The 25,870-nt window shown below is 39.3% G+C and overlaps 1 protein-coding gene across 1 annotated transcript in view; it reads right to left on the minus strand.

Annotated features, from left to right (window-relative positions):
• Positions 1-25,870, minus strand: part of TM9SF2 (transmembrane 9 superfamily member 2) — a 60,023-nt gene that overhangs the window by 17,636 nt on the left and 16,517 nt on the right. Inside the window, exons 4-13 of the mRNA XM_040336170.1 lie at positions 24,331-24,455; positions 22,316-22,445; positions 20,259-20,383; positions 13,580-13,688; positions 11,757-11,836; positions 9,112-9,220; positions 5,071-5,203; positions 4,667-4,786; positions 3,210-3,267; positions 1,705-1,864 (exon numbers count right to left, since the gene is read on the minus strand). Coding sequence (XP_040192104.1) covers positions 1,705-1,864; positions 3,210-3,267; positions 4,667-4,786; positions 5,071-5,203; positions 9,112-9,220; positions 11,757-11,836; positions 13,580-13,688; positions 20,259-20,383; positions 22,316-22,445; positions 24,331-24,455 — 1,149 coding nt within the window. The remainder of the gene's footprint in view (positions 1-1,704; positions 1,865-3,209; positions 3,268-4,666; positions 4,787-5,070; positions 5,204-9,111; positions 9,221-11,756; positions 11,837-13,579; positions 13,689-20,258; positions 20,384-22,315; positions 22,446-24,330; positions 24,456-25,870) is intronic.

A 25,870-nucleotide genomic window follows, 5' to 3' on the forward strand; every position in this document is an offset into this window, starting at 1 on the left:
ATACCAGCATTGAGGCGTCTTAAAATATAAAAATTAGAGGGGGGCTGTAGAGCAGCAAACATGATTACCGTATTTTTCACCCCATAGGACGCACCTAGGTTTTAGAGGAGGAAAACCAGAAAAAATATATTCTTGAACCCCTCTTGAAAACTTTCTACAATTAAAAAGTACTGATTTTTATATTACCAGTACCTCATCTTTTTGGAGCTCATTCCCTTAAAAGTTCCATTAGAGGTTTTTTTCTATAGCTTGTTTTAATTGGGGATGTGAGCATCCTCCCCTGTACTCCAAAACAGAGTGCTCGCTTACATTAAAAAGTGGTAGAATTATAACAGTTTGTTTTTTGTTTTTGCACAGGACCAAATACACCAGCGTGTATGCGCCATTTTTTGGATATAGTTATCCGGCCCTCCTATAGAGAACAAGGGGTGGAAATTCCACAGGAACAAGGGGACCACCTCACTACTGTCATGGGGAATGTATCTGCTTTCAGGATATTTGAAACCTGAAAAAATGGTGATACAACAATATCCCAGATGAAGAATGTTTTAAATTTGACTACTTGAAACGCGTTGGACTGTCACCGCCAGTTATCTGGAGGTTTCTGAATTAGATGGTGGATAGTATCACTTCAATCTGTTTCATCCAAATCCTCATGTGTTTAATGTCTAAATAGGATATATTGAAATTTCAATGAATTTATTTATAAATCTTTTTTGTATAATACATTTTTTCACTAAATAATTTGATTTTGTTGCCTTAAAAATCCCACAATTAGAGGTTTTCCAATACTTTTTCAGTTCATAAGGGATGATGGCAACCACATGTTCTCATATATGAGTCACCTTTATTGAAACATTAAAAAGTGCCCTTCCAATCACTAGGACAACTCGCATGCAGGCTGAGGAGACAATAGCCACCCAGCTCGCGCTGACAAAATGGCGTGCGTTTCACCGTCCTTTGCGAGCAACCAGAAACCAGGATGTGTGGTGACCAGAATGTACCTTACATCTGGTCCTCCTCTCTTCTGCCACAGAGTCGTCAAACGACTGGCCCGGTCTTGCAACACAGTGGCAGCAATCAATATTTGCCCCATAAGACGCACAGACATTTCTTATGAAGCGAAAAATACAGTATACTGCATTTTGCATTGGTCTAGATCTGGAGGAGGAGTACTCCAAACAGGCCCAATAATAATCTACTGGTATCAATACACCTAAAGGAAGCAGTCCATATTCAAGGTGTAACATGTAATTAATGCAACAGACAGACAGACAGACAGACAGACAGACAGACAGACAGACAGACAGACAGACAGACAGACAGACAGACAGACAGACAGACAGACAGACTTCATGGATTCTTCCTGCTCTACACTGTCTACCCAGAAGTCTACATGAGCCTTCCATTGCAGTAGATCACAGAATTTGTAGGCTCCATTGTTAAAAAAAAAAAAATGGTGAACGAAGTCTTTAAATCAGACACATACATCACAGAGTGTTAAAATTGTCTACCTGCATCGCTGGCAGTAACAGACTATCACAGCTGCAACAATGTGCTGTTATCAGAACCAACAATCTAAGCCAGCATTCAGCCTCCCAAGCTCAAACTAGAAAACCCTCATGATTGTATGTGGAGGAAAACTCTTGAGCTAATAATTTATTAAGTATGATCCTTGGAGCAATAATGTTGTGAAATACTTACATTCTTTTTAAATCCAAAATAGGCTCCAATGAAGGTAAGAGGGACAGAGATACAAAACCACAATGCCAGGATAGCCACAAGTGTACCAAATGGAATGGCTGCTGAGGATCCTTCTCCCCAAAGAATTAAGTTCATCAGGAAGAAATCAGCAAATACAATCCTGCATAAACAAAAAAAGAAAAATAAATACATTTCCCTAAGCTGTAGAACTATGAAGTAAGCATTTTTTAATCTAAAGGCTGAAAACTATTTGACAGACACTTGGCAAAAATTAGAACTGAAAAGAATTTACGCATGTTTGTGCTCATTAAAAGCGGTGTTGCACCCAATGCTGCAAAAATTAAAAGCCAGCAGCTACACATACTGCAGCTGCTGGCTTTTAATAGGACACTTACCTGTCCTGGAGTCTAGCAATATCGGCACCACAGCTGTTACTATCAGCTGTCGGGTGCATGCTGCCGCCATTGCGAGTAAGGGAACCCGACAATGTAGCCTTATGGCTTCACGCCGGGAACCCCAATGCAAATGCGCGAGGCTCCGCTCCTCTCTCCTACTAATCCGGCACCAGGGAGAGGAGGAGGGAACAGAGTGGTGATCCGCTCCCCGCCAAAAGGTGCCAAATATGGGGGGACAAAATCAGCACAAGTTCCACTTTTGGGTGGCACTCCGCTTTAATGCCTTGGTCACACTATGTGCACAGATGTCAGTTTTTCTGCACACATTCTGCAAAGGCACAAAAAACAGACACACACACTATTGTGCTCCATGTGTGCTGTTCAAACCACAACACTGGTATCACATACATGCAGTTCTCTACACAAAAAAAAAAAAAAAAAAAATTGCATGGACATCAACATAGTGGTTTGGACAGGACAAATATGACGTGCATTTAAATTCATGTCAACATGCAAAAAAAAAAAAAAAACTCACTGAAACACGCATGAAAATTGATGTAAATTTATGTGTCCGTCAGTGAAATCTGCACAATTTTCCCATCAGTTGTCATGCACGTATGGTGTGAACAAGCCCTAAAGAATATTTAGCAGGAATTCTTAAAGTGGAAATAAACCCTCCTCCTGACACGCTAGAAATGTAATGGTTGGTTGAAACTGTTGAAATAATGGGTTTAGTTTTAAGTGGTTTTAAAGTGAAACTTGAGGCCAGAATTAAAGATGGGCGAAAAGGCAGGTTTTTCTAATGCAGAAGAGACATGTTTAGTCTCTTCTGCATTAAAGTTTCTTACCTGTCTGTCCTCCCTTGTAGAGTGAGCCGAGCATGTGCAGCTCACTGTACAAATTTAGCAATGCAGATTCTGACTTAACTCACACACATGCAGGAGAGTGACGCCATCCCTGCCCGGCCAATGACAGCAACCAGAGATTGAGACCCGAAAGCCAGCGGCTGGGCAGGGAGCTCAGGGACGTCACAGTCCCAGCAAACTATTAGCTGTGATATTTTATGCAATTTTTACTAAATGAAAAGCCCAAGTAAAAATATATATATACCCAGGACACAGGAATGCTGTCAACAGAACATTTGTTTTCCACTTCTCACCACCAAATGCTGCATTTAAAAAAGACAAAACATGGAATGTGTTAGAAAACATGTATATTCAAAACATTTTACATTCAAGCAAAAACCTACATAAAAATTTTAAATCACATTTTATTTTTACAGCTCCAAAAGCATCTCTGTTGTAGTATAGTTTTACAGTCCAATGTCCCTATAAAAACTATGTATACATAAGTGGTCATTCAGAAACACCCGATTCAAAGTGATGTTTATTCTTCTAAATAAGGGGAATATGCATAAACATTGTATTTCCCTTTAAAACTATGTTCTGAGTGACAAAATCAAGCCAACAGATCTTAGAAGATGATCTTAGTAAATTATAGTTATACCATCCAATCGCTGTTATTTTTTCCAAGATTTGCTTAGAGCCAGCAATGCAAAGTGAAAAGCCATGAGCACTCTATGTTGAATACAAATAAATGCATGGGGGTAGGATCTCTCATTTCACCAGTATCTTGCCAACTGATGTCTTTGAATACCTTTGTGATCGCGTTGTAATCCGATGGGCTTTTACAAAGCATTTGACAAGCTTACAGAAAGTTACATAAGTTTTGATAAAATATTTCAATAACCTCTCAAGTTCTGTTTGGAAATGTTAAACATATCTTAATGGGAGTGCCGGATTGTTGACAGCCCCACATTAAAATCTGAATTTCACATTTCCAAATTAAAACAGATTTTTTTTTTAAAGAATTCAACAAAATCTGCTCGCCAGGAGCTTTGCTACAACTTTCTGTATACACTGCTCTAACACACTATGAAGAATGATTGAGGCCTAAAAAAAAAAAAAAGGTTATTTATGGCTTACACTGGCGATTAAATCTACAGAGATTGTACAACTAGTAGCACATGTATTTAAGTGGGTTGCAAACAACATCTCCAAGAAGTTAAAACCCGAAGTAGCAGAGATTTATTCAAGAGTGCAGCCCTAGCCTAAAATATTTTATTGGGTTTGTAAAATTCCATAATTGGTTAACATTCAAAATGTTAGTTCCTCGTGGTTTCTGCCTAAGATCACGTAATATCCAAGTTGGGGGATTCATGTATACCCACACTTCCGATAACGTGACATTAATCACCATTTAATTACAACTGATGTAACATTAGTTATTTTGTTTATACAGATAAAGTTGTGTCTTCATCTGTGCTAAAACACATCATGAATAAATGTAATACTTCAGAATACAAGGCAATTCTATGCTTACACCAATACCAACAGTAACCAAGGACTAAGCAAAAACTTCAAGTAACAAAAAGTTTGAACAGCTTTTTATCATTAATTTGGTACATTAAAAAAAAAAAAAATCTATATATGGGTGCACAACATCTTCATATTAAAACATCCAAAAAACAAACTGGTTGCTTTTTAATGCCTTATATCTGAACTTACATTTGTAGAACCTGGAAGCCACATAACCCGCTGGAGTACCAAGCAGCACCCACAGAACTACGGCACATGTCATCAAAGCTCCTCTGTTTGCAGGAGACAAAAATCCAAGGCATGCAAAAACTGAAAAGAGTGTAAATGTACATAATTATTGATCACATTTATGCAGTCCTAATACTAGATGTGACAGTATGTTTTTTCTTCATACAGAAAGTGCTTTCACCATCTTTTTCAAAACAGATTTATACCACACCTTACTGTAAACATGTAGCCAAGCATATCATTTACATGTACTGAATATTCTTTAACAGAAATATTTGAAATCAATCCGTTATGAAATAGGTTTACTGCATTTGTTTAATTGGTATTAGTGCACTTTGTTTTTGTCAAACTCTAGGGATACTTACATAAAGTGACAAATGTCATAATCAAGATCTGAGTGCCTGAACCAAGGAAAACGGAGAGCAGCATGCCCTTTCTTGGAGGCCTGAAAATATCACCATGCACCAGTTTCCAACCAAACTCTTCCTGAGCATCTTCCTGAAAGACATGCCAACAGAACATAAGGATGAAGTCATATACAATGCGATAGTTTCAGAGGCTACATGATCTCACTACACAACATGCTAAAAAGTTATAGTACATGCAACCGATTTAAATATTGTATGCAACACGATGGCTGGCTTTTGCACCGAAGTTATCGGAGGAGCTGTGACAGGAGGTGCTTGATACTTACCTCACCGCTGTTCTCTCCTAAACAGACAGAATGTTTCAGTTACAGTTCTTACATCAAATGCACTATACACCTGTACGTTTATTCCGTATATTAATCAATGCTGATATTGTGCACGTGGTTCCCCTAAGAGGTTTAGGAAGGTATGGTTTTGCTGGGTGGGCTCTAATTCTACCCTGGAGGGAGAGGTAGATAATTGAAATACATTCATGGGGGGGGGGGGCTATTAATATATCTTTTGATCGGATCTTTCTAGGGGTATGGTACTACACACTTGTTGGAACTCAGGGGCTTTGGTTTGATTGCCCTGGTTTACATTTGTCCAAAGGTTGCGTTTTGTTTCTTTTTTTACATGCAGAAGATAAGGCCCGTTTCTTTTTGTTATCTCACGGGATTGGAATAAAAAAAAAAAAAAAATGGGGGGGGGGGGATATATCAGACTTTGAGGGATAAGGCGTCTAGTATTTTGCCTTTGATGGAGAGATACATGTACAGTTGATTTCCTGTATAAACAATATTGGCCTTCGTGCTGGCCTTCCGTATATTTAATGTAGATGTGCCTTAGTCCCCTGTCACACTGCTGAGACTTGAAAGTCGCGCGATTTCAGGGAATGGCTGTGTAAACGAGGTCTATGGACCTCAACTCACGTTAAAGTCGGACCAAAGTAGTACAGGGACTACTTTGCAGTCACACAGATATGAATGGTACTCATTAAAAATCAAGGGGTACGACTTGTCATGCTACTTTGCCATCACTAGTGGCAGGACAAGTCGCACAAGTGTGAAAGGGGCCTTATGTGAAACGCTGTGACACTTTTTGTAATTCTTATTGTCTGATAAACTAAAAAAAAAAAAAAAAAAAAAAAAAAATTGTTATGCAATGTATAATAAAGTAGTGCAACAGAAATTATGCAATAGTGGCATCTAAACACTGGCTATTACACAAAGCATTCAATTGCATTTAAACCCAAGAACAAAAATGCAACATAATGCAGATTACCAGTCCTTTGATGTGGTGGATGCCTTAGTTTACATCTTTTCCCATATTTTCACCTGGTGATCCTGCCATTAACATATTTGCTGGCTTAGGGTGACAGTGCTCACTCCTTGTACTGTATATATTGAGAACCAGCATTGTCACCATAGGGCACTCACTTTAGAATTGTGCTACAGATCATCTCCATAACTTCAGTGGTGTCCTGAAGATCAAGGAGAGAATGGAAAAGGGCACACTTGAAAACTGCATCCACTTTGTTAGTAATCTTTAAAAAAACGCCTTATACAGCAACAGCATATAGACAACACGTTTCATGCTGAGAGCTCTTATTCATAAATAGTCATGAACAAGCGTTAGCAGCACAAAATGCACCGTAGGGACTACTGTTGCCGAATATGGCATTCTAACCACTTAAGCCCTGGACCATATTGCTGGTCAAAGACCAGGCCACTTTTTGCGATTCGGCACTGCATCGCTTTAACTGACAATTGCGCGGTCGTGCGACGTGGCTCCCAAACAAAATTGGCGTCCTTTTTTTCCCACAAAGAGCTTTTTTTGTGGTATTTGATCACCGCTGCGGTTTTTAGTTTTTGCGCTATAAACAAAAATAGAGCAACAATTTTGAAAAAAAAAAATGAATATTTACTTTTTGCTATAATAAAAATACCCCAAAAATATATATAAAAAAAAAAAAATTTCTTTCCTCAGTTTAGGCCGATACGTATTCTTCTACATATTTTTCGTAAAAACAAAAAAAAATTGCAATAAGCTTTTATTAATTGGTTTGCGCAAAAGTTATAGCGTTTACAAAATAGGGGATAGTTTTATGGCATTTTTATTAATTTATTTTTTTTACTAGTAATGGCGGCGATCAGCGATTTTTATCGGTACTGCGACCTTATGGCGGACACTTGATACTTTTGACATTTTTGGGACCATTGGCATTTTTATAGCGATCAGTGCTATAAAAATGAATTGATTACTATAAAAACGCCACTGGCAGGGAAGGGGTTAACACTAGGGGGCGAGGAAGGGGTTAAGTATGTTCCCTGGGTGTGTTCTAACTGAAGGGGGGGGTGGACTGACTTGGGGAAATGACTGATCGCTGTTCATACATTGGCAGGAGCTGTGTGTTTACACACACACACACACACACAGCTCCCGGTTCTCCTTCTGTAACAAGCGATCGCGGGTAATCACGTGTCAGGGGCGAGCGGGGGGGCGTGTGTGCGCCCCTATTGGCTGAACGGCGACATGACGTAGATCTACGTGATCTCGCCCAGCAGAGTGTTTTTTAAAGTATTGTCTAGTTTTTAATAGTTTAGTGCAGGGCTCAAAATTTCAAGTCCTGAGCTACTAGCCAGGCCTCAAGAGTTACTCGCCACCAGTTGCCCCACCTAATTCATACACTGCCCTGCGCCTAATTGCACCCGTAAACACGCCCTCGTAGATTATCTCATGGAATGACAATGTTTTATGCAGAATCAAGTTACAAAATTAAATATTACCAACAACAACTTTAACAAAATGGGACAGGGCACTGGGGGCAGACCAGAGGGACAGGGCACTATAACTGGGTCTCTTCCCCATTCTCTTGCTGTCTCCTCTGCAACTCCCATTCATTCTCTCTCTCTCTCCCATTCATCTCATCATCAGGAGCCTGTGTGTGCGGCTCCACGCTTGCATGTCCCCACTTCCCCCTTTTATTCAGGCTGGCAGAGAGGAGAGGAGCTGCAGCACAGCGGGAGGGAGTACAATCCAGCGCTGAGATCCACACAACTGCACAGCCATTGACATCATAGCACAGCGCAAAGCACACATTGAGACCAGTCTGTTCACAGTGCTCAGGCTAAACTGTTGGACACTTACATAGCGCACAAGGAGAAGAAAACTGCACAAACTAGAAGGCTGCCGCTCTCATGTCAGGGCAACTTTCAGTGAGCGCTGCACCAGAGTGATAATTTTTGCAATCCTCCACCTCACTCATTACTTTCTGCTCTCCAGCTACATTGGTCGGGGCCCGGGGGAGGGGGGAAGGCTCAGAGAGGTCATACTGTTGGGTCCCATGGCTTAATGAGAATTGTAAGGAGAGCACCTGTGTACTGCTCTGCCTGTGCGCGGCTCACCAGACTACTTTTCCCAAGCATGCACCTTTCCTCTTCGGCCGCCAATCTCATCGGGACTCTAAGTGTAGGCACAGATTGGAGGGAGATTGGTCATGCAGCCCTGTCATCACTCGCCCCCAGCTTAAATCCACTCGCCAAATGCTAGTAGGCGAGTGGAAATTTTGAGGGCTGGTTTAGTGTTCCAAATTCAAACACCATTAGATTTTTGTACACAAAAAAAAAAAAAAAAAGTAAAAAATTTTAAATTCTTATTACATAGCTTTTCATATCTACCAACAATTAAATAGTGCACTGGTCTAAAATGACAAAATGAAAGTTTTGTTCATGCAGGCCCTTACATTACAATATTTCGAAAGATTTAAAAAGGAGATTGTACAAATCGCTTGTATAGTGGGTTTTACACAGGCAAAGGGTATCTTTACTTAGATTTGAAAAAAAAAAAAAAAAAAACACACACACCTTATCAAAACATGCAAGTGTAAAGCTAATGAAAACCAAATGCCAATACTCTGTACTAAAAGTATAAAAAAATATGCCCGTTTCAAAAGATGTGAAACAGTATTTGCAATATTTTTGGGCTCCAGTTACTTACGGCTGAATCCATCTGGTTATATCTTGCAATATCTTTATGCAGCGTTCTCAGCATGATCATAGCAACCATGCCAGACAGGAAGAGCACAATCACTAAGGAGTTCATTATACTGTAAGGAAAAAAAAAAAAAAACACAATCCTTTAGGATTTATAATGGTTTATGGGAAAAAGTAACCCGTCTGCAAGATGCCATTCATTTAGAAAAGTAAATTCTGCAACTCAATATGTCCAATTTCACTTTAGAACTTGTGCAAATCAAGCACACGAGACAAAAATATGCGAATCCATCGCGTGATACTGCTTTTTTTATTTAAAAAAAAAAAATAAGGTATAAAAAACGCCCGATTGGCCTCTTACATTAAAATGCGTCTGTCACGGCACCAAGGCTGCTAGCTCGTCTGTTTACGCTTGTCCTCCACCTCCGTGGTGGCATGCGTTCCACCCAGCGGAACAACCAGGTGTCTGGAACTTGAGTTGAATACCACGTGACCAGGTCCGCCGCCGACGTACGTTTCGTTCTTTACGTCTTTTAATGTATGAGGACAATCAGCGTTTTTTTATACCTTATTTTTTTAAATAAAAAAGCAGTATCACGCGATGGATTTTCATATTCTTTTTTGCATATCCTATTCATAAACTCCGAGCAAGAGGTTGGAATTTCTCCGGTCTGATTGATGTGTATGCGGGCACTATCCTGCAAATGCTAGATCTGACTTTCTTTCTCACCAAAGAAGTCAGACACATCTGGTAAGCGCATTAACCTTTTGAGCACTTTGGGTGATCGCAGAGATTCGCGTTTGTGAAGGATTTTTCACTTTAAGCAAAATTTGGGACAGTCTTTTCAAAGTTTGGATGACTGGACTGATTGGAATTTTAATTAAATATTGGGACTACACATTTGAATGTACACCGAGTACACTTTGTGATATATTTGGAATTTGGACTCACCAATATATATTGATATCACATATGTACTTATATATATTTTAATTTATAGGACAGAGTAATATAGCACGTTTAATTACAAATTAGCGCCCTCAATTATTGACAACTATTCTAAACAAGTATCACTTGAGGAGCAGCTCAAGTCACTGTGTATATATATTTCTTACATTTATATTTTAAATATTTTAAGTTTTACACCATTTGATTGTTTGGCATGGAATCATCACCGCCTATCTCCGTTCCAGTGACAAAAAATAAATAAAATCAGGATATTTCCTCTTGTTGCGTTTCCAGTGAAAATGGTTCCCTGGGCAGGGATGAAGAATGTCACTAGTGGGGACACAGAAAGCAATAAACATGTGACATCAAACCCTTAACTACTCATAAAAAAATAAAGTTTTACCTTTAAAATACACTTTAAACCTTCAGGAAAGGTCACTGGAGCTTAAATGTACAGGCCAATTTAGCGGCAACAGTATAAAAGCAGGCTTTTTTAATTGCAGAAATAACATACTATATTTCTTTTGCAAATAAAGAGTTCTTACCTGCCTATTATTCACATTCTCATTGCCAATGCACACAGAGCTGCACATGCGCAGCTCAATGCACAATTCCTGCATCTGCCGGAATGAATGAGCTGCTGCGCATGCACAATGTTATGTAATTTTTCCGCAGCTAATCAAGATGGCCAAAGATCCTGAACCCAGACAACTGAGCAGAGGCCAGGCGAGGGCCACTGCAGTGTTTGTAGGGGAGGAGAGTACAGTTCCATTTTCACTTTAATTATGGACTAAATTTCTCAATTTTTTTTTTTTTTTTTTTTACACATAAAAAAAAAAAAAAGATTTCTTTCATCATGTTGTACCTCATGCTGTCATTATATTGACATAGTCATGAACCACATTCATTGGTGTAAACAAGCAGTTAGTGTGGATTAAGGTTAAAGTGTTAAATAGACTATGCTTGAAGAGCGCTCTACAAGTTTAGTAAGTTTAGAGTACATGGCACCTGTGCAGTGTGCCATGTCCACGGCCTATTACCCACCAGGAGTCTACCCAATAATTTTACACCTTCTAGATTTAGCTACAAAGTGGATAGCAAGATACTGGATGGCCCCCCACCATCCTGACAGTTAAACAATGAATAGACTAGGCTAATTATTACTGAGAAAGCAACCTGCCTAAAGCCACCACAGTACCATACGCAAGTTTCAGCTGGTTTGGCAGGGGTGGCTAGACTCAACTAGTAATAGGCTGCTGTAGCCATCATCATTTATGACATTGTTTTTTGACTCAAGTCCAGAGGAATCCTCTGGAGTTTTAGTAATAGATTCAAAGTTATTGACTGACACAGACACACAGACACACACCTCCTGGCCAATGAAATTAATGATTAAAGGTTTGACACACCTAAAAGCGCATTCAATACGTGGCTGTTCCTGTGTTTTTAAGCAGTTTTTCAGAGTTCTGGCATTCAGATAGGCTAAACAGATACCGCTCTGTGCATTAAGGAATGATATTAAAAATGGGGAGACTCAGCTCCTTTTACCCTAGGGTAGACCAAACAGAGTGGAAACAGAATAGGGTTTTGAAATTAACTTTAATAAGGACTCCAGAGGCTGAAATACTATCCATACCCGACGCAAAAATTAATACCTGCATAAAATAAATGTATAGAGAAAACCAAAATCATATGCTCACCTAAACCACTGAATGTGTGTATGTGGCATTGACTCAAGAATGTAATCCCATCTTGAAGCCCATCGGATTTCTTTTTCTTCCTATATAGCAAAGGGACAAAACAAAAAAAAATAAACACCTTAAAAGCTGATCTCTAGGTATGATTTCGGACCAATGCAAGTATGCATATTAAATACCTAAAGGATTGCCAAGGAAGCTTCCTTTCTGCATAGTAACCACAGAATTTAAAGAACATTGTGCATTCCCCCCCCCCCCCAAAAAAAAATTACAAGGAATGTGTTTTCTCACTTGATTAGGTTGAGAGGTGGGGCAGTGATGTCACAGTCTCCACCTTACCCAATCAGTGAATTCCTTGTTAAAAATACAAGGTATTCTGTAAATGGAGGCAGTGCTGAGCAAGCAAACCTCTATGGTTACTATGCAAAAGGTAAGCACAGGACCCAGAATATCGCATACATCACGTTCACATCTATGCCTTTTCAGCTGCTGCGTTTTTGGAAAGTGTCAGTGACTTTTTAAATGCAAGAGTACTTTTTTGCTTTTTTTGGTTCCATAGACTTCAATGTAGCTGCATAAAAGCATGTAGTTCGTTTTTGGACGCAATTTTACAACAATTTGCATACAAAAAAATATAATGAAAATAATAATAAACCCTTTCCAAAAATGCAGCGGCTGAAAAAAGCATAGATGTGAACGTGTCCCATAGGAAACCATGTTAAAAGGACTGTAGTGCATTTCTGCAAAAAGGCATAGGTGTGAATCAGGCCTTTGGGAAAAATTGTAGCAAAAGTTAGGGAGGTGTGTAAAAAAATACTCGCTGTGCATCTTAAAGTGGATGTAAACCATCACATATGACATACCCAGTGAAATGAACAGCCTCAGATGATACACAGGGATGAAACAAATCTCCCTACATATGTTTTACATGAATATCTGCTGTCTTCAGCTTGCTATATTCTTTAGAAAGTGCACCTTGTGTTAGAAATGTTTCTTCCTGTTCCAGCACTGGGAGTGTAGTCTTGGCATACACTGTGAGCCAATTGGAGGAAAGGTACAGCCCCCCCCCCTCCCCCCCATAGGCAGAGGAACCAAGTTACTAAGGAACGAAGATACTTGCAAAGCTGTGAACTGACCAGCTCTCTGCTAATAGCATCCAACCCGACACAAATTTTCAGCTGCTTTCATCTCCTGTGTCTGAGAACTTGTCAGACATTATTATGCTGAGAACAGAAGAACAGGGCAGCAAAGACACCAGGACTTAGGGCTTTGGAGAGAGATAGTTAAACACTATAGATATATGTGCTTGGGTCAAATTTCATGAATCGGGTTTACAACCACTTTAAGGCTGACCATACACTATAGAATTTTCTTGTTCAACTTTCCTTTAGATTTATAATAAGAGGTCAAACCTAAAAACACTTTCAATTTGTATGCAATCGGGCAGGCCCTTGCACTACACAGTTGATGGTAAATCTAAAAAGGAAATTGAATAGTATATGTCCAGCTTAATTTGAAACAAACTTGGGACTTTGATCACTGTGTGTGGGAAGAAGTCCCCATGAAACTTTAATCAGGCCAACAGTTCGTGAAGGGAGGAGATCTAAAAATCACACTGGGATGCTATACACAAGAACACTTACTGTCCCACAACTTACTGATCATCATTCAGTAAAAGTACACTTAACTAAACTAAAATATATTGTACAAAAGCTTCTAGAACCTATGACTGTTGTGAGTAAAAAAAGAAAAGCGTTTAAACCCGAGCCATGACATTCCTGTCTGGATCCACCTAAAGCTAGGTCTCAAAAATATGTAACACTTACCTCAAAAGTAACAGAGTAGGTGTATCGGATGTCAACATCAAATTGGTTATTCTTAATTTCCATAGGAGGCCCAGAACAATCCGCTTTGTCAGCATGAGTATGCTTGTAGCTATATTACATCACACAAAAGGAAATAATATTCAAAAAACCACAATTATACAAATATTACAAAATAGACAAATCAGCTTTAGGGAGCCAGCAGTTTATTTTAAAAAGACAGACAACCACCCCACCAAAACCAAACCACAGCCTCCAATTCCCACAGCCAACGATTGTACAGTTACTTAACCACTTAAGCCCTGGACCAAAATGCAGGTAAAAGACCAGGGCCCTTTTTGCCATTCGGCACTGCATCGCTTTAACTGACAATTGCGCAGTTGTGTGACGTGGCTCCCAAACAAAATTGGCGTCCTTTTTTTCCCCACAAATAGAGCTTTCTATTGGTGATATTTAATCACCTCTGCGGTTTTTATTTTTTGTGCTATAAACAAAAATATAGCAACAATTTTGAAAAAAAATGCAATATTTTTTTCTTTTTGCTATAATAAATATCCCCCAAAAACATATCTAAAAATAATTTTTTCCTCAGTTTAGGCCGATACGTATTCTACCTATTTTTAGTAAAAAAAAAAAAAAAAAATTGCAATAAAGCGTTTATCGATTTGTAAACGCTGTACATTTTGCACAAACCAAATAGGGGATAGTTTTATTGCATTTTTATTAATTTTTTTTTTTTTTACTACTAATGGCGGCGATCAGCGATTTTTTTCGTGACTGCGACATTATCGCAGACAATTCCGACAATTTTGACACATTTTTGGGACCATTGTCATTTTCACAGCAAAAAATGCATTTAAAATGCATTCTGTATTGTGAAAATGACAGTTGCAGTTTGGGACTTAACCACTAGGGGGCGCTGTTGGGGTTATGTGTTCCCTGAAGTGTGTTTACAACTGTAGGGGGGGTGTGGCTGTAGGATTGACATCATCGATTGTGTCTCCCTATAAAAAGGGATAAAGCGATCGATGCAGCCGCCACAGTGAAGAACGGGGAAGCCATGTTTACATACGGCTCTCCCCGTTCTTCAGCTCCGGGGACCGATCGCGGACGTACATCTGCCCAGCCGTGCCATTCTGCTGACGTACATAAGCAGGAGGCGGTCCTTAAGTGGTTAAGGTAGTTGTAAACCCTCACATAAACCCAGTGAAGATAAACAGCCTCAGATGATACAAATCTCCCTACATACAGTGGATATAAAAAGTCTACACACCCGTTAAAATGTCAGGTTTCTGTGATGTAAAAAATAAAATAAAATATGAGACAAAGATAAATCATTTGTGACCTATAAACTGGAGGGAAGTAAACATAAAATATGGTTGCAGAAGTGTGCACACCCTTAAATATTATACTTTGTTGAAACACCTTTTGATTTTATAACAGCACTCAGTCATTTCGGGTACGAGTATCAGCATGGCACATCTTGACTTGGCAATATTTACCCACTCTTATTCTTTGCAAAAACACTTCAAATCTGTCAGATTGCGAGGGCATCTCTTGTGCTCTTCAGATTACCCCACAGATTTTTCAATTGGATTCATGTCTGGGCTCTGGCTGGGCCATTCCAAAACTTTAATCTTCTTCTGGTGAAGCCATTCTTTTGTTGATTTGGATGTGTGCTTTGGGTCGTTGTCATGCTGAAAGATGAAGTTCCTCTTCTAGCAGAACCCTGAAGGTTTGTGCCAATATTGACTGGTATTGTATTCTGAACTGTTCATAATTCCCTCTACCTTGACTAAGAGCCCCTGTTCCAGCTAAAGAAAAACAGCCCCAAAGCATGATGCTTCAGTCGTTATGGTGTTCTTTTGGCGATGTGCAGAGTTTTTGCGCCAAACATCTCTTTTGGAATTCTGTGCAAAAAGTTCAACCTTGGTTTCATCAGACCATAACACATTTTCCCACATGCTTTTAGGAGACAAAATGTAGCCGGGCTTGGAGGTTTTTCTCTGCAAAAAAAGGCTTCCATCTTGCCACTCTACCCCATAGCCCAGACATATGGAGAATATGAGAGATTGTTGTAGCTGGAGGCCGCGTGGCAGACTCCCTGACCAGTTTTCTACTCGTCTTTTCATCAATTTTGGAGGGAAGGCCAGTTCTTGGTAAGGTCACGGTTGGGTCATATTTTCTTTACTTGACGACTGTTTTACAGTTTACATTAAAAAGGTGGGAAAAGTTTGGAAATTATCTGTCTTTTTTATATCACAAAAACCTGACATTTTAACAGGGATGTGTAGACTTTTTACATCCATTGTAAGTTGTACATCTGCTGTGAGCTGATTGAAGGAAAGGCACCATCCCTCCCTCCATTTAGGCAGAGGAACAAAACGAACATGCAGAGCTGTAGTCTGAATTGACAAGCTCTCTGCTTATCCATTGCCAAGCACCCTCCCCACACAAATTTTCAGCTGCTGTTATCTAGAGATAAACACTACAGATGTATGTCCTTAGGTCAAATTTCAGGAATGGGGTTTAAAAATCACTTTAACGCTTCATTACCAGGCACTTTTACCCCCTTCCTCCCCAGGCCAATTTTCAGCGGTCACATTTTGAATGACGTGTAAGCAATGCTGTACCCAAATAACATTTTTATCATTCTTTTCACACAAATAGAGCTTTATTTTGGTGGTACTTAATCACCGCTGGGTTTTGTTTTAGCAAAAAAAGGCAAAAAGACCAAAGATTTTGAAAAAATAAATGTTTTAGTTTGTCAGATGTTGTAAATAAATACATTTTTCTCCTTCACGGATATGCACTGATGAGGTGGCACTGACGTGGAGGCACCAATATGCAGCACTGATTGGCAGCAATGATGGTCACTGACTGGCATCACTCATGGGCAGACTGGGGCTGCACTGATGATCAGTGTCCCGATTACCTGGACAGATCTCCCCTCAGTGTGAGCAGAGCTGATAAACGGCACTTCTGTGTTTACATGTGATCAGCTATGATTTGACACAGCCAATCACATGGTTAACCACTTAAGGACCGCCTCCTGCACATATACGTCGGCAGAATGGCACGGCTGGGCACATGTACGGACAGGTACGTCCTGTACTAGTACCCAGCCATGGGTCGTGGGCGTGCTCCCGCGACCCGGTCCGAAGCTCCGGGACCGCAGGACCCAATCACCGCTGGAGTCCCGCGATCGGTCCCCGGATCTGAAGAACGAGGAGAGCCGTTTGTAAACACGGTTTCCCCGTTCTTCACTGTGGCGGCAGCATCGATCGTGTCATCCCTTTTATAGGGGGACACAATCGATGACATCATACCTACAGCCACACCCCCCTACAGTTGTAAACACACTTCAGGTCACACAACCCCATCAGCGCCCCCTGTGGTTAACTCCCAAACTGCAATTGTCAATTTCACAATAAACAATGCATTTTAAATGCATTTTTTGCTGTAAAAATGACAATGGTCCCAAAAAGGTGTCAAAATTGTCCAATGTGTCCGCCATAATGTCGCAGTCACTAAAAAAAAAAAAAAAAAAAAAAAAACGCTGATCGCCGCCATTAGTAGTAAAAAAATAAAATAAATAAAAATGCAATAAAACTATCCCCTATTTTGTAAACACTATAAATTTAGCGCAAACCAACCGATAAACGCTTATTGCGATTTTTTTTTACCAAAAATAGGTAGAAGAATACGTATCAGCCTAAACTGAGGAAATTTTTTTTTTTATATATATATATTTTTGGGGGATATTTATTATAGCAAAAAGTAAAAAATATCGATTTTTTTTTCAAAATTGTCGCCCTATTTTTGTTTATAGCGCAAAAACTAAAAACCGCAGAGGTGATCAAATACCACCAAAAGAAAGCTCCATTTGTGGGGAAAAAAGGACGTCAATTTTGTTTGGGAGCCACGTCGCATGACCGCGCAATTGTCAGTTAAAGCGACGCAGTGCCGAATCGCAAAAAGAGGCAAGGTCCTTTAGCTGCATTTTGGTCCGGGTCTTAAGTGGTTAAAGAGCCGCGTCATCGGCTTTTTACCAAGATCGGGGTCGCGCCGTGTCACTAGGACATTTGCAAGAGCGGTGACACTGGGACGATGTCATATGACGTTGTCCCAGAACCAAGGGGGAACCCGCCTGCCATTTTACTATACGGCAAGCGAGACGAGGTTAAGTTACCTGGCCCCAAAAAGGTGCACAGCCCTAAAATTGACTAGTGAATGCCAATCTCTAGAAATCTACATTTTCACATTTACCATCAAAGCAACTTATTGTCGGATGCTTCAGTGAAACACCTGTTGATTTCAACCTCATACTATACACGCCAATCCCACAATTTACTTGGACTAACCACTGCAGTATTATAAAAGGAACATATTAAAAAATTTTATGTGCAACTGTAATTCAGAAAGTCAAAATAATTAAACAAGCATGCTTCCTTTGGTTCCCTTGCTTAGAACTATTACATTTTGGTGGCAGCACGAACAAAACAAAAAACAGTGCTGTTTAAAGAGACCCTTTCACTGGGGGAAGGGAACTGCTACAACGTGCAGGCGGCCATACTTTCAGAAGTCTGCCAAACCTTCCAGTAAGGGACAAACTTCCGGTCAGTCTGACAGGCAAACCTTAAGCACTTCCTGATAGCTTGAAGCCTGCCCAATCCATCCTCCCTTACACACCAAAATGAATGTGATGGGGCAGAGTTCATCAACAAGCTCAACATTATCATAGCTTTGCATGTGGCTTGTGCCCCTTTCAGGAGCGTATGGGAAGCTGCTGCAGGCAAGAAGGTTCCTGCACAGTTTGCTTGACTACCACCTTCTCAGTGACAACATACAGGATATCTGATACACTCTCCAGTCAACTGTCTTCATAGAAGTCCGCAGGCAGTCAATGGCCATTTTCAGTGTGAGTACACTAAAGTAGTTAATATGCCAATTCTAAAGGCCCCTTTAAGACAGAGCATAATTAGTCAAGTGGTTCCACTTCAGCAGAGTGGGATCTCTCTGCTGAGCAGGCGCATGACAGGTCTGCATAGCGGAGAGTGACAGCCCGCTGTTCTCTATTGGGCAGTCAGATGGAAACGTACTAGCGGTTGGATCGGATCCCGGCAGGTGTCAGTGTCAATCCATAGATAATGGGTGGTCCGATCAAGTCCACCTGAAGAACGAAAAGGCGGACCCCAATGATCCGCTGGTTTGTAAGGGGCCCAAGAATGTATATCCGAGTATCTTAAAGCGGAGGTTCACCCAAATAACATTTTTCTCAGAACAACTTCTTTAGACTTCTAACATGAACAATCTGCAATTTTTATTTTATTTTTTACGCTGTACATACCTTATAATCAAATATTTTCATTCCGGCTTCTTCTCCCCGCGGGAGTAGGCGTTTCCAAGCTGAGGAGGCAACGCCGGAAACGCTGTGACTCGGACGCGCCTATGCAATACAGGGGGCGGGGCCTTATCCGCCGGGGGGGAGCTTTTGCTGAAAAGACGTCAATCATCTGGGTGACCTTCCAGATGACATGCCTCCTCAGCTTGGAAACGCCTACTCCCGCGGGGAGAAGTACCCGGAAGCCGGAATGAAAAGATAGATTATAAAGTATGTACAGGGTAAAAAAATATATAATAATTTGTAGACTGTACATGTTAGAAGTCTAAAGAAGTTCTGAGAAAAATGTTATTTGGGTGAACCTCTGCTTTAAGTTTGTACAATAACCCATACTTTTTTTTTGTGAACAGTTAAAAGATTAAAGTACATCTAAACCAACCCAACAAAGAAAAATGTTGTTATGTTGTAGCTTATAAGTCCTTATATGCGGTGGCAGCATTGTTTTTATTATTTATGTTTTATAACTACTTCCCAATTTGGATAACGGCGCCCATATGAAATTTGTATAACTTTTTCTTTACACAAATAAGAGCTTTAGTTTCGGGGTATTCCATCACTACTAGGGGTTTTCAATTTTGTGGCAAACAAAAAAAGACCGACAATTAAATAAAAAAAAACTTTTCGTAGTTTGTTATAAAATTTTGATCATTATTTTGAGTTTTGGGGTTTAAGTATGAGCGGTGAAACTTAAAGTGGAGGTTCACCGGTAAATTGCTATTTTTACCCTTAGATGGATGCTCATTTTGTCTAGGGGAATCGGCTAGTTGTTTTAAAATCCGAGCAGTACTTACCATTGTAGAGGGCGATCTTCTCCGCCACTTCCAGGTATGGGTCTTCGGGACTGGGTGTTCCTTCTTGATTGGCAGTCTTCCGACAGGCTTCCGACGGTCGCATCCATCGCGTCACGATTTTCCGAAAGTAGCCGAACGTCGGGGCGCAGTATAGAGCCGCACCGACGTTCGGCTTCTTTCGGCTACTCGTGACGCGATGGATGCGACCGTCGGAAGCCTGTCAAATCAAGAAGGAACGCCCACTCCTGAAGACCCATACCCGGAAGTGGCGGAGAAGATCGCCCTCTACAACGGTAAGTACTGCTCGGATTTTAAAACTAGCCGATTCCCCTAGACTAAATGAGCATCCATCTAAGGTTAAAAAAACATTTATGGGTGAACTCCCGCTTTAAATAAGCACACAAAAATATATTGTTCTGTGCCTCTTTTACATGTTTGGTCTCCTTTTTTGGCTGCACAAGAAATATAATTGGTACGATAAACTTACCTTCTAGGTTCAAGTTTGGCTGCAACCAGCCGTGACCCCTTTGCTTCATCTTCTACCACATGGTAATATATAGTTATGTCCACATGGTTAAAGATATAATATGTATCTCTCTCGTGAAATTCAGACTGTAAATTAAAGAAAATTCACATTTAAAAATGATAAATTCTTTAGAAAGAAATTACATTTAGGCTGGGTGCACACATATGCGGCAGAGGTTTCAGTGCGGCAGTCTGGTGCATTTCTGTTCACCGGCTCAGGTGCACATTTTAACCTGAAAAGGAAAAAAAAAAAAAAAACACCCGAAACGGACCTAAAAATGCATAGGACGCTTCTTCGCCTCAGATACCCTCACGAATATGGAGTCGACCGACAAGATCATTCAAACACACAGCCTAACCATGGGGTGGGTTAAAGCATCTACCCACTGGTCCCCCACCCCTCCACCCCATGTCTAATAAGCAGCCCTTTCGCTCTTCTATGACTTTTACCCCCCCCCCCCCAAACTTTGTTTTCCCTTTTTATTTTCTAACAACTTACATATATAAATTTTATTATGAACAACGCTCTTCAGCCAGAATTACTCCTTGTAACAGGTGACATAAAATATACTAAACTAATTAGAGAGTGATAAAATGATGTATGTATGTATGTGTATATATATATATATATATATATATATATATATATATATATATATATATATATATATATATATATATATATATATATATATATATATATATATATATATATATATATATATATATATATATATATATATATAAAAATATGTTTAAAATTTATATAAAAATATTTGTATAAAAATTAGTATTACCCAAATGTATAATAAAATACATATAAAATCAGGAAAAATATAGAAAAATATGAAAATTCCTAAATATTAAAAATTGTTTAAAAAGCAGTTAAGATCGAATTCTACATTCAATCCGTCTGGGACTAGAGTGTGTAGAGAGTGTTCAAAACAGACGCCCACACAAGCTGACATGCTGTTCGGGAGAGGACAACTTTACACTGCTCTGAGCTACTGCCCTGAGGGGCTAAGGTAAGCGCTCTGTGAGCCCAGTATCAGGAAGAAAGAAGATTTTCCATTATAGGAATTACTTTGAGCATATGAAATACACCAGTTTCTGAACTTTACCTTAATGAATTGTTTCTTGCTTATATGGCATTGGATACATTAAGCATCATCTCTCATTCACTAGTACTTGAACTTTATTGTTACAGCACTTTATTGTTATCAGCACTTTATTAGCCCTGTGCACATTGGCACATAATAGGCAGGATTGCCTATTCAGCACATTTTAGTTTGTGCTACAGCATTTATTGAATTCGTCTTATTTTTTGTTTTATTGTCATTTTGATTCCCTGGCATTTATTCTTGATTATTCAGCACTGTATCACTAATATATATATATATATATATATATTTTTTTTATTTATACGGCATTTTATCACTCTAATTAGTTTAGTATATTTTATTTAATTTATTTGCGCTCATCACTTCCCTATATTTCTTACAGTGAGTTGTCTCCACTTTAGATTGAGCTGCATTTACTTGTTCACACCTATTAGTTTATTCATCTAATTTACTTTGACCAGCGCATAAAGATCATTGTACATTCACCAATTCTAGCACTGTATTGTTTGACAGTAGGAGTCAAGCTATGGGCGAAAGCCATTGGGCCGACTCATTACCCATGTTTACTTACGACTGTCACTAGATTGTAACTGCTCATGTTGTTCACTGTGATATATGGAAAATTTACAAAAAAACAAATTTTCAACTCTAAAAATGCACAGGACACTTCTTGAACATCACACCGCAGCCACCCCGCACATGTGTGAACCGGCTGCATTGAAAGCTGTTCACATGTTATACAAATTGGATGCAGTTAAGAACGCATCCAATTCCTATCATATGTGAACCAAGCCTAAAATAAGGTTTGTTTTATTAATTTTGGCAATTAAAAACAAACAGCTCTGTGTCTATAGAGACAAAACTCAGGGTGAAGCACAATCACTGTTGAAATGCTCACATTTATTACACATGCATCTTTAGGGTGACCATCTTCTGTAATGTAGCAGCCAATTGGAAAGCCAGGATTGCAAAATTTCTGTTTCTCTTCTACGTCATAACACCATGTAACAGGCATATTGTCAATGATCCTGAAATAAAGAGATATATAGTGAATTATTTTGAAATTAAGGATGCAAGAAATTATAAAATAAAATGGGTAAAGCCCATATTCCTGTATGAAGCAAATTTTATTTATCCCCCCCCCCCCCAATAGACCATAGCATCTATTTGAAGTGCGTAAACAGACTCCTGTGCCTTATCCTGTTATCAAAGCAGTCATTTTACACGAATGCTGCACACACTGCTTGATAAACAAATAGTCACTAAAAAGGGAGAATCTACAAATCTATACAGGGATTGCAATTACTGTATTTATTGGCGTATAACACTCACTTTTTTACCCTGAAAATAGAGGGTAAACTGTGCCTGCGTGTTATACGCAGGGGTCTGTGGAAAGTTTTTTCCCTGAAACTTCCATCTTAAAGTTAGGGTGCGTGTTATACGCCGATAAATACAGTATATAAAATTGCTTCCAGTAGGAAAATAAGAGTTGAAAATACGGCTTTGCATGAGGACAAAAGGGTCAGATATCCACTTCTCTTCATACATTTCTTTACTAGATCCAGCAATTAGAACCAGCAGAAAAGGGTACTAGTCTTACTTCATACCTTGACAATTAGATCAGCAGAGAAGGTTGGAAATATTACATTTATTAGTTTGTACTTATTGGAATGCCGGGGACCATTAATTGACACTGCAACAAAACTAAATATTGGATCCATCAAAAAAATATTAAAACCAACAAAAGAAGTGATGAATTGGTTGTTTGATAAAAGAGCACTAGGAAAGCATTTCCGTAAACCAGTGAGATACAGTTTAGATATCATTGCACACCTCTGCAATTAATAATACGCACATTGACAAACGCTTTACCGATATTTAAAGCTTAGGTTTCACCTCTGCCGAAGTCTATGGTCACGTGTATAAAGGACACAATAAGAGGTACTAAATCTTAAAAATTGTAGTGAGTGATTGATGTAAGCACCTGGAATTGTCCAATATCAATGCAATATTACTTTACAGTTCTATTTGACTGATGTATTACAAGCTGTGGTTTACTTTCTTCAGTCTCTGCAGTCAGCCATGAAAATTATCTTATGAAGGGTCCGGAGTTTGTGCTCACCAGCAACATGTTACTTTTAAACCCCCTTCCTGCCCAGGCTAATTTTTCAGCTTTCAGCGCTGTCGTACTTTGAATGACAATTGCACGGTCATGCCACAAAGTACCTAAACTAAATCTCCATAGTTCTTTTTTTTTTTACTGAGAGAACAGAATCCATACAAAAGAACAAAAAAAAAAAAAAAAAAGCGACAAAAATTATTTTATATAGATTTATTGTACAAAGTTCATTTTAACAGCACCGACCTTCTAAAATGAATCCTCTCCTCCATCTTCTGCATCGTTGAGAATATTATCTGTCTTTCTGGGAAGATTCCTAGAAAACGCAGAACAAATGAAATCTTGCGAGAAGACACTCCAGTGCACTGCAAAGAGTGTTTTCTCATGAGATTTTGTATGCTCTGTATTTCTCAAGAACTAGTCAGGAGTGTGAAATCATCCTTGCTTTGGTACTGCGTGTGAAAGACAGGGGTAAGGAGAAGTATAAACCCAAACCTTTCTTAATAAAATACATTTTACACGCACTTTTATTAAAGGAATTAGTGCGGGGGGGGGGGGGAGCCTCAGGCAACATAAAAAAAACATTGCATTTTACTGCCAAGTCCACTTCAAATGCACACAGTGAGATTTTTTTTTTTTTTTTTAAATAGAGTTGATGCCACTGCTGATTTTTAGTTTGTTTGATGCACTTTCCAGAGCAAATGAATATGCCACAGAAATAAAAAAATAAAAATAAAGCACATTTGTCATTGACTACTTAAATTACAGTAAAAATGCTGAACAAATATACTTACCAGTGGTGCTGGTAGTTAAGCAGCATACTCTTCTTTAAGAATTCCAACTTCTGTTTACTTTGTTGATCTGAATTGTATTTTTTAACACAAACATCTTCACATTTTTTATTTTCTTTAAATTTAAACTGCACAAGAAAAAAAATAAAAATAGGGGTAAAGCCCAGGTTAAACAGACATCAGCTGTAAATACTGAAGTCAAAATTAAGCATTTCTAGAACATTTCTCCCAAAATTGAAAGTAGGGAGGGTGGGTGAGTCATACAAGCATGGAAAATAATTCCACAAATATATGCGCTATTGTAATACAAGGTGAGCCATTACTGTCTCCTCTTGCCTTTAGAGAGTCCCAATAGCAAGGTAAAGAAAACTTCTGCCTTTATAACCAGTCACTTCCAGCCCAGGACTACATGTCCCATGAAGCATTGCTGCTCACACATTCACAAGTTCTCAGGCACTGACATGTATGGACGGTGTACTGAGCTGTATGTGTGCTGCAATGCAATACCTGATATGTAAACAAATAATGCATTCTGTATGCGGGCCAACTAATCGGCTGGTCAATCGATTATGAAAATAGTAATCAATTAATTTAATAATCGATTAGTAGTTTCTGCCTCATTTAAAACAGATTTCTGGTTTCCTGATAATAGTATGCATTTAAGTGTTACAACTAAGGATGCACCGTGTAAAGCAAGCCAGATATTCTGCCTCAGGCTCCATGCACACTAGGAGCAGAAAAAACGTCAACGTTTTTAGCTTGAAAAACGTGGCATAAAAGACGCAAAATGAAAGCATATTGTACAAAGTTTAGGCGAGTCTATGAGAGTTTAGGCAAGTCTATGAGAGTTTAGTTTATAGACGTTTTTTGCACTACACTCCCCTCTGCAAAAGTTTTTACTCCCACAACACACCTAAAAAAACGTTGGCACTTGACGTTCAGAAGAGATGAGGAGTTTAGGAGAGACTGACGTTTTTACAGCTCCTAAACACGATAGAGAAGGGTTTTTTTCCCTGACAGAAAACGCCTGTAGCAGTCAATAATGTGCAAAGACACAGAGCACAATAGAAGTGCTTCTAGGGGCAGGAGAAAAAAACGTCAAACGCCTGTAGAATCAACGTTTTTTAAGTCCAGTGTGCATGGAGCCTCATACTTGATGGGAGACTGCAGTAAAGATTAGAAAAGAAAAAAAAAAAAAGAAGAAGGTTTAACCTGTCCATGTCCCCATATAGGTTTTGCCAGTCAAGGAGGGCCATACCACCATAGTGGTCTTCAGATTCTGGGTTCCAAAGGGAAGGACCAAGGCATTGGATCTGTATAGCACCCTTCCACCAACTACACACATTGCACCAAGTGCTGAGGTAAGTGCCCTGCAGGATCAAGTGCCTGACGCAACGTTACAGGCCATCCCAACAGCAGAGGGTCTGGGCACAGCCCCTAAGGTTGGATGCTCTCTTTCTATTGTTGTATCAGAAGCCAAAAGAGTTAATTGAGAAACCTGAAGTAAATTATTACACAAATTAAGCCAATGTCTCTGAAGGGG

This window comes from Rana temporaria, chromosome 2 (assembly GCF_905171775.1).
Source record: "Rana temporaria chromosome 2, aRanTem1.1, whole genome shotgun sequence".
In the NCBI taxonomy this organism is placed as follows: domain Eukaryota; kingdom Metazoa; phylum Chordata; class Amphibia; order Anura; family Ranidae; genus Rana; species Rana temporaria.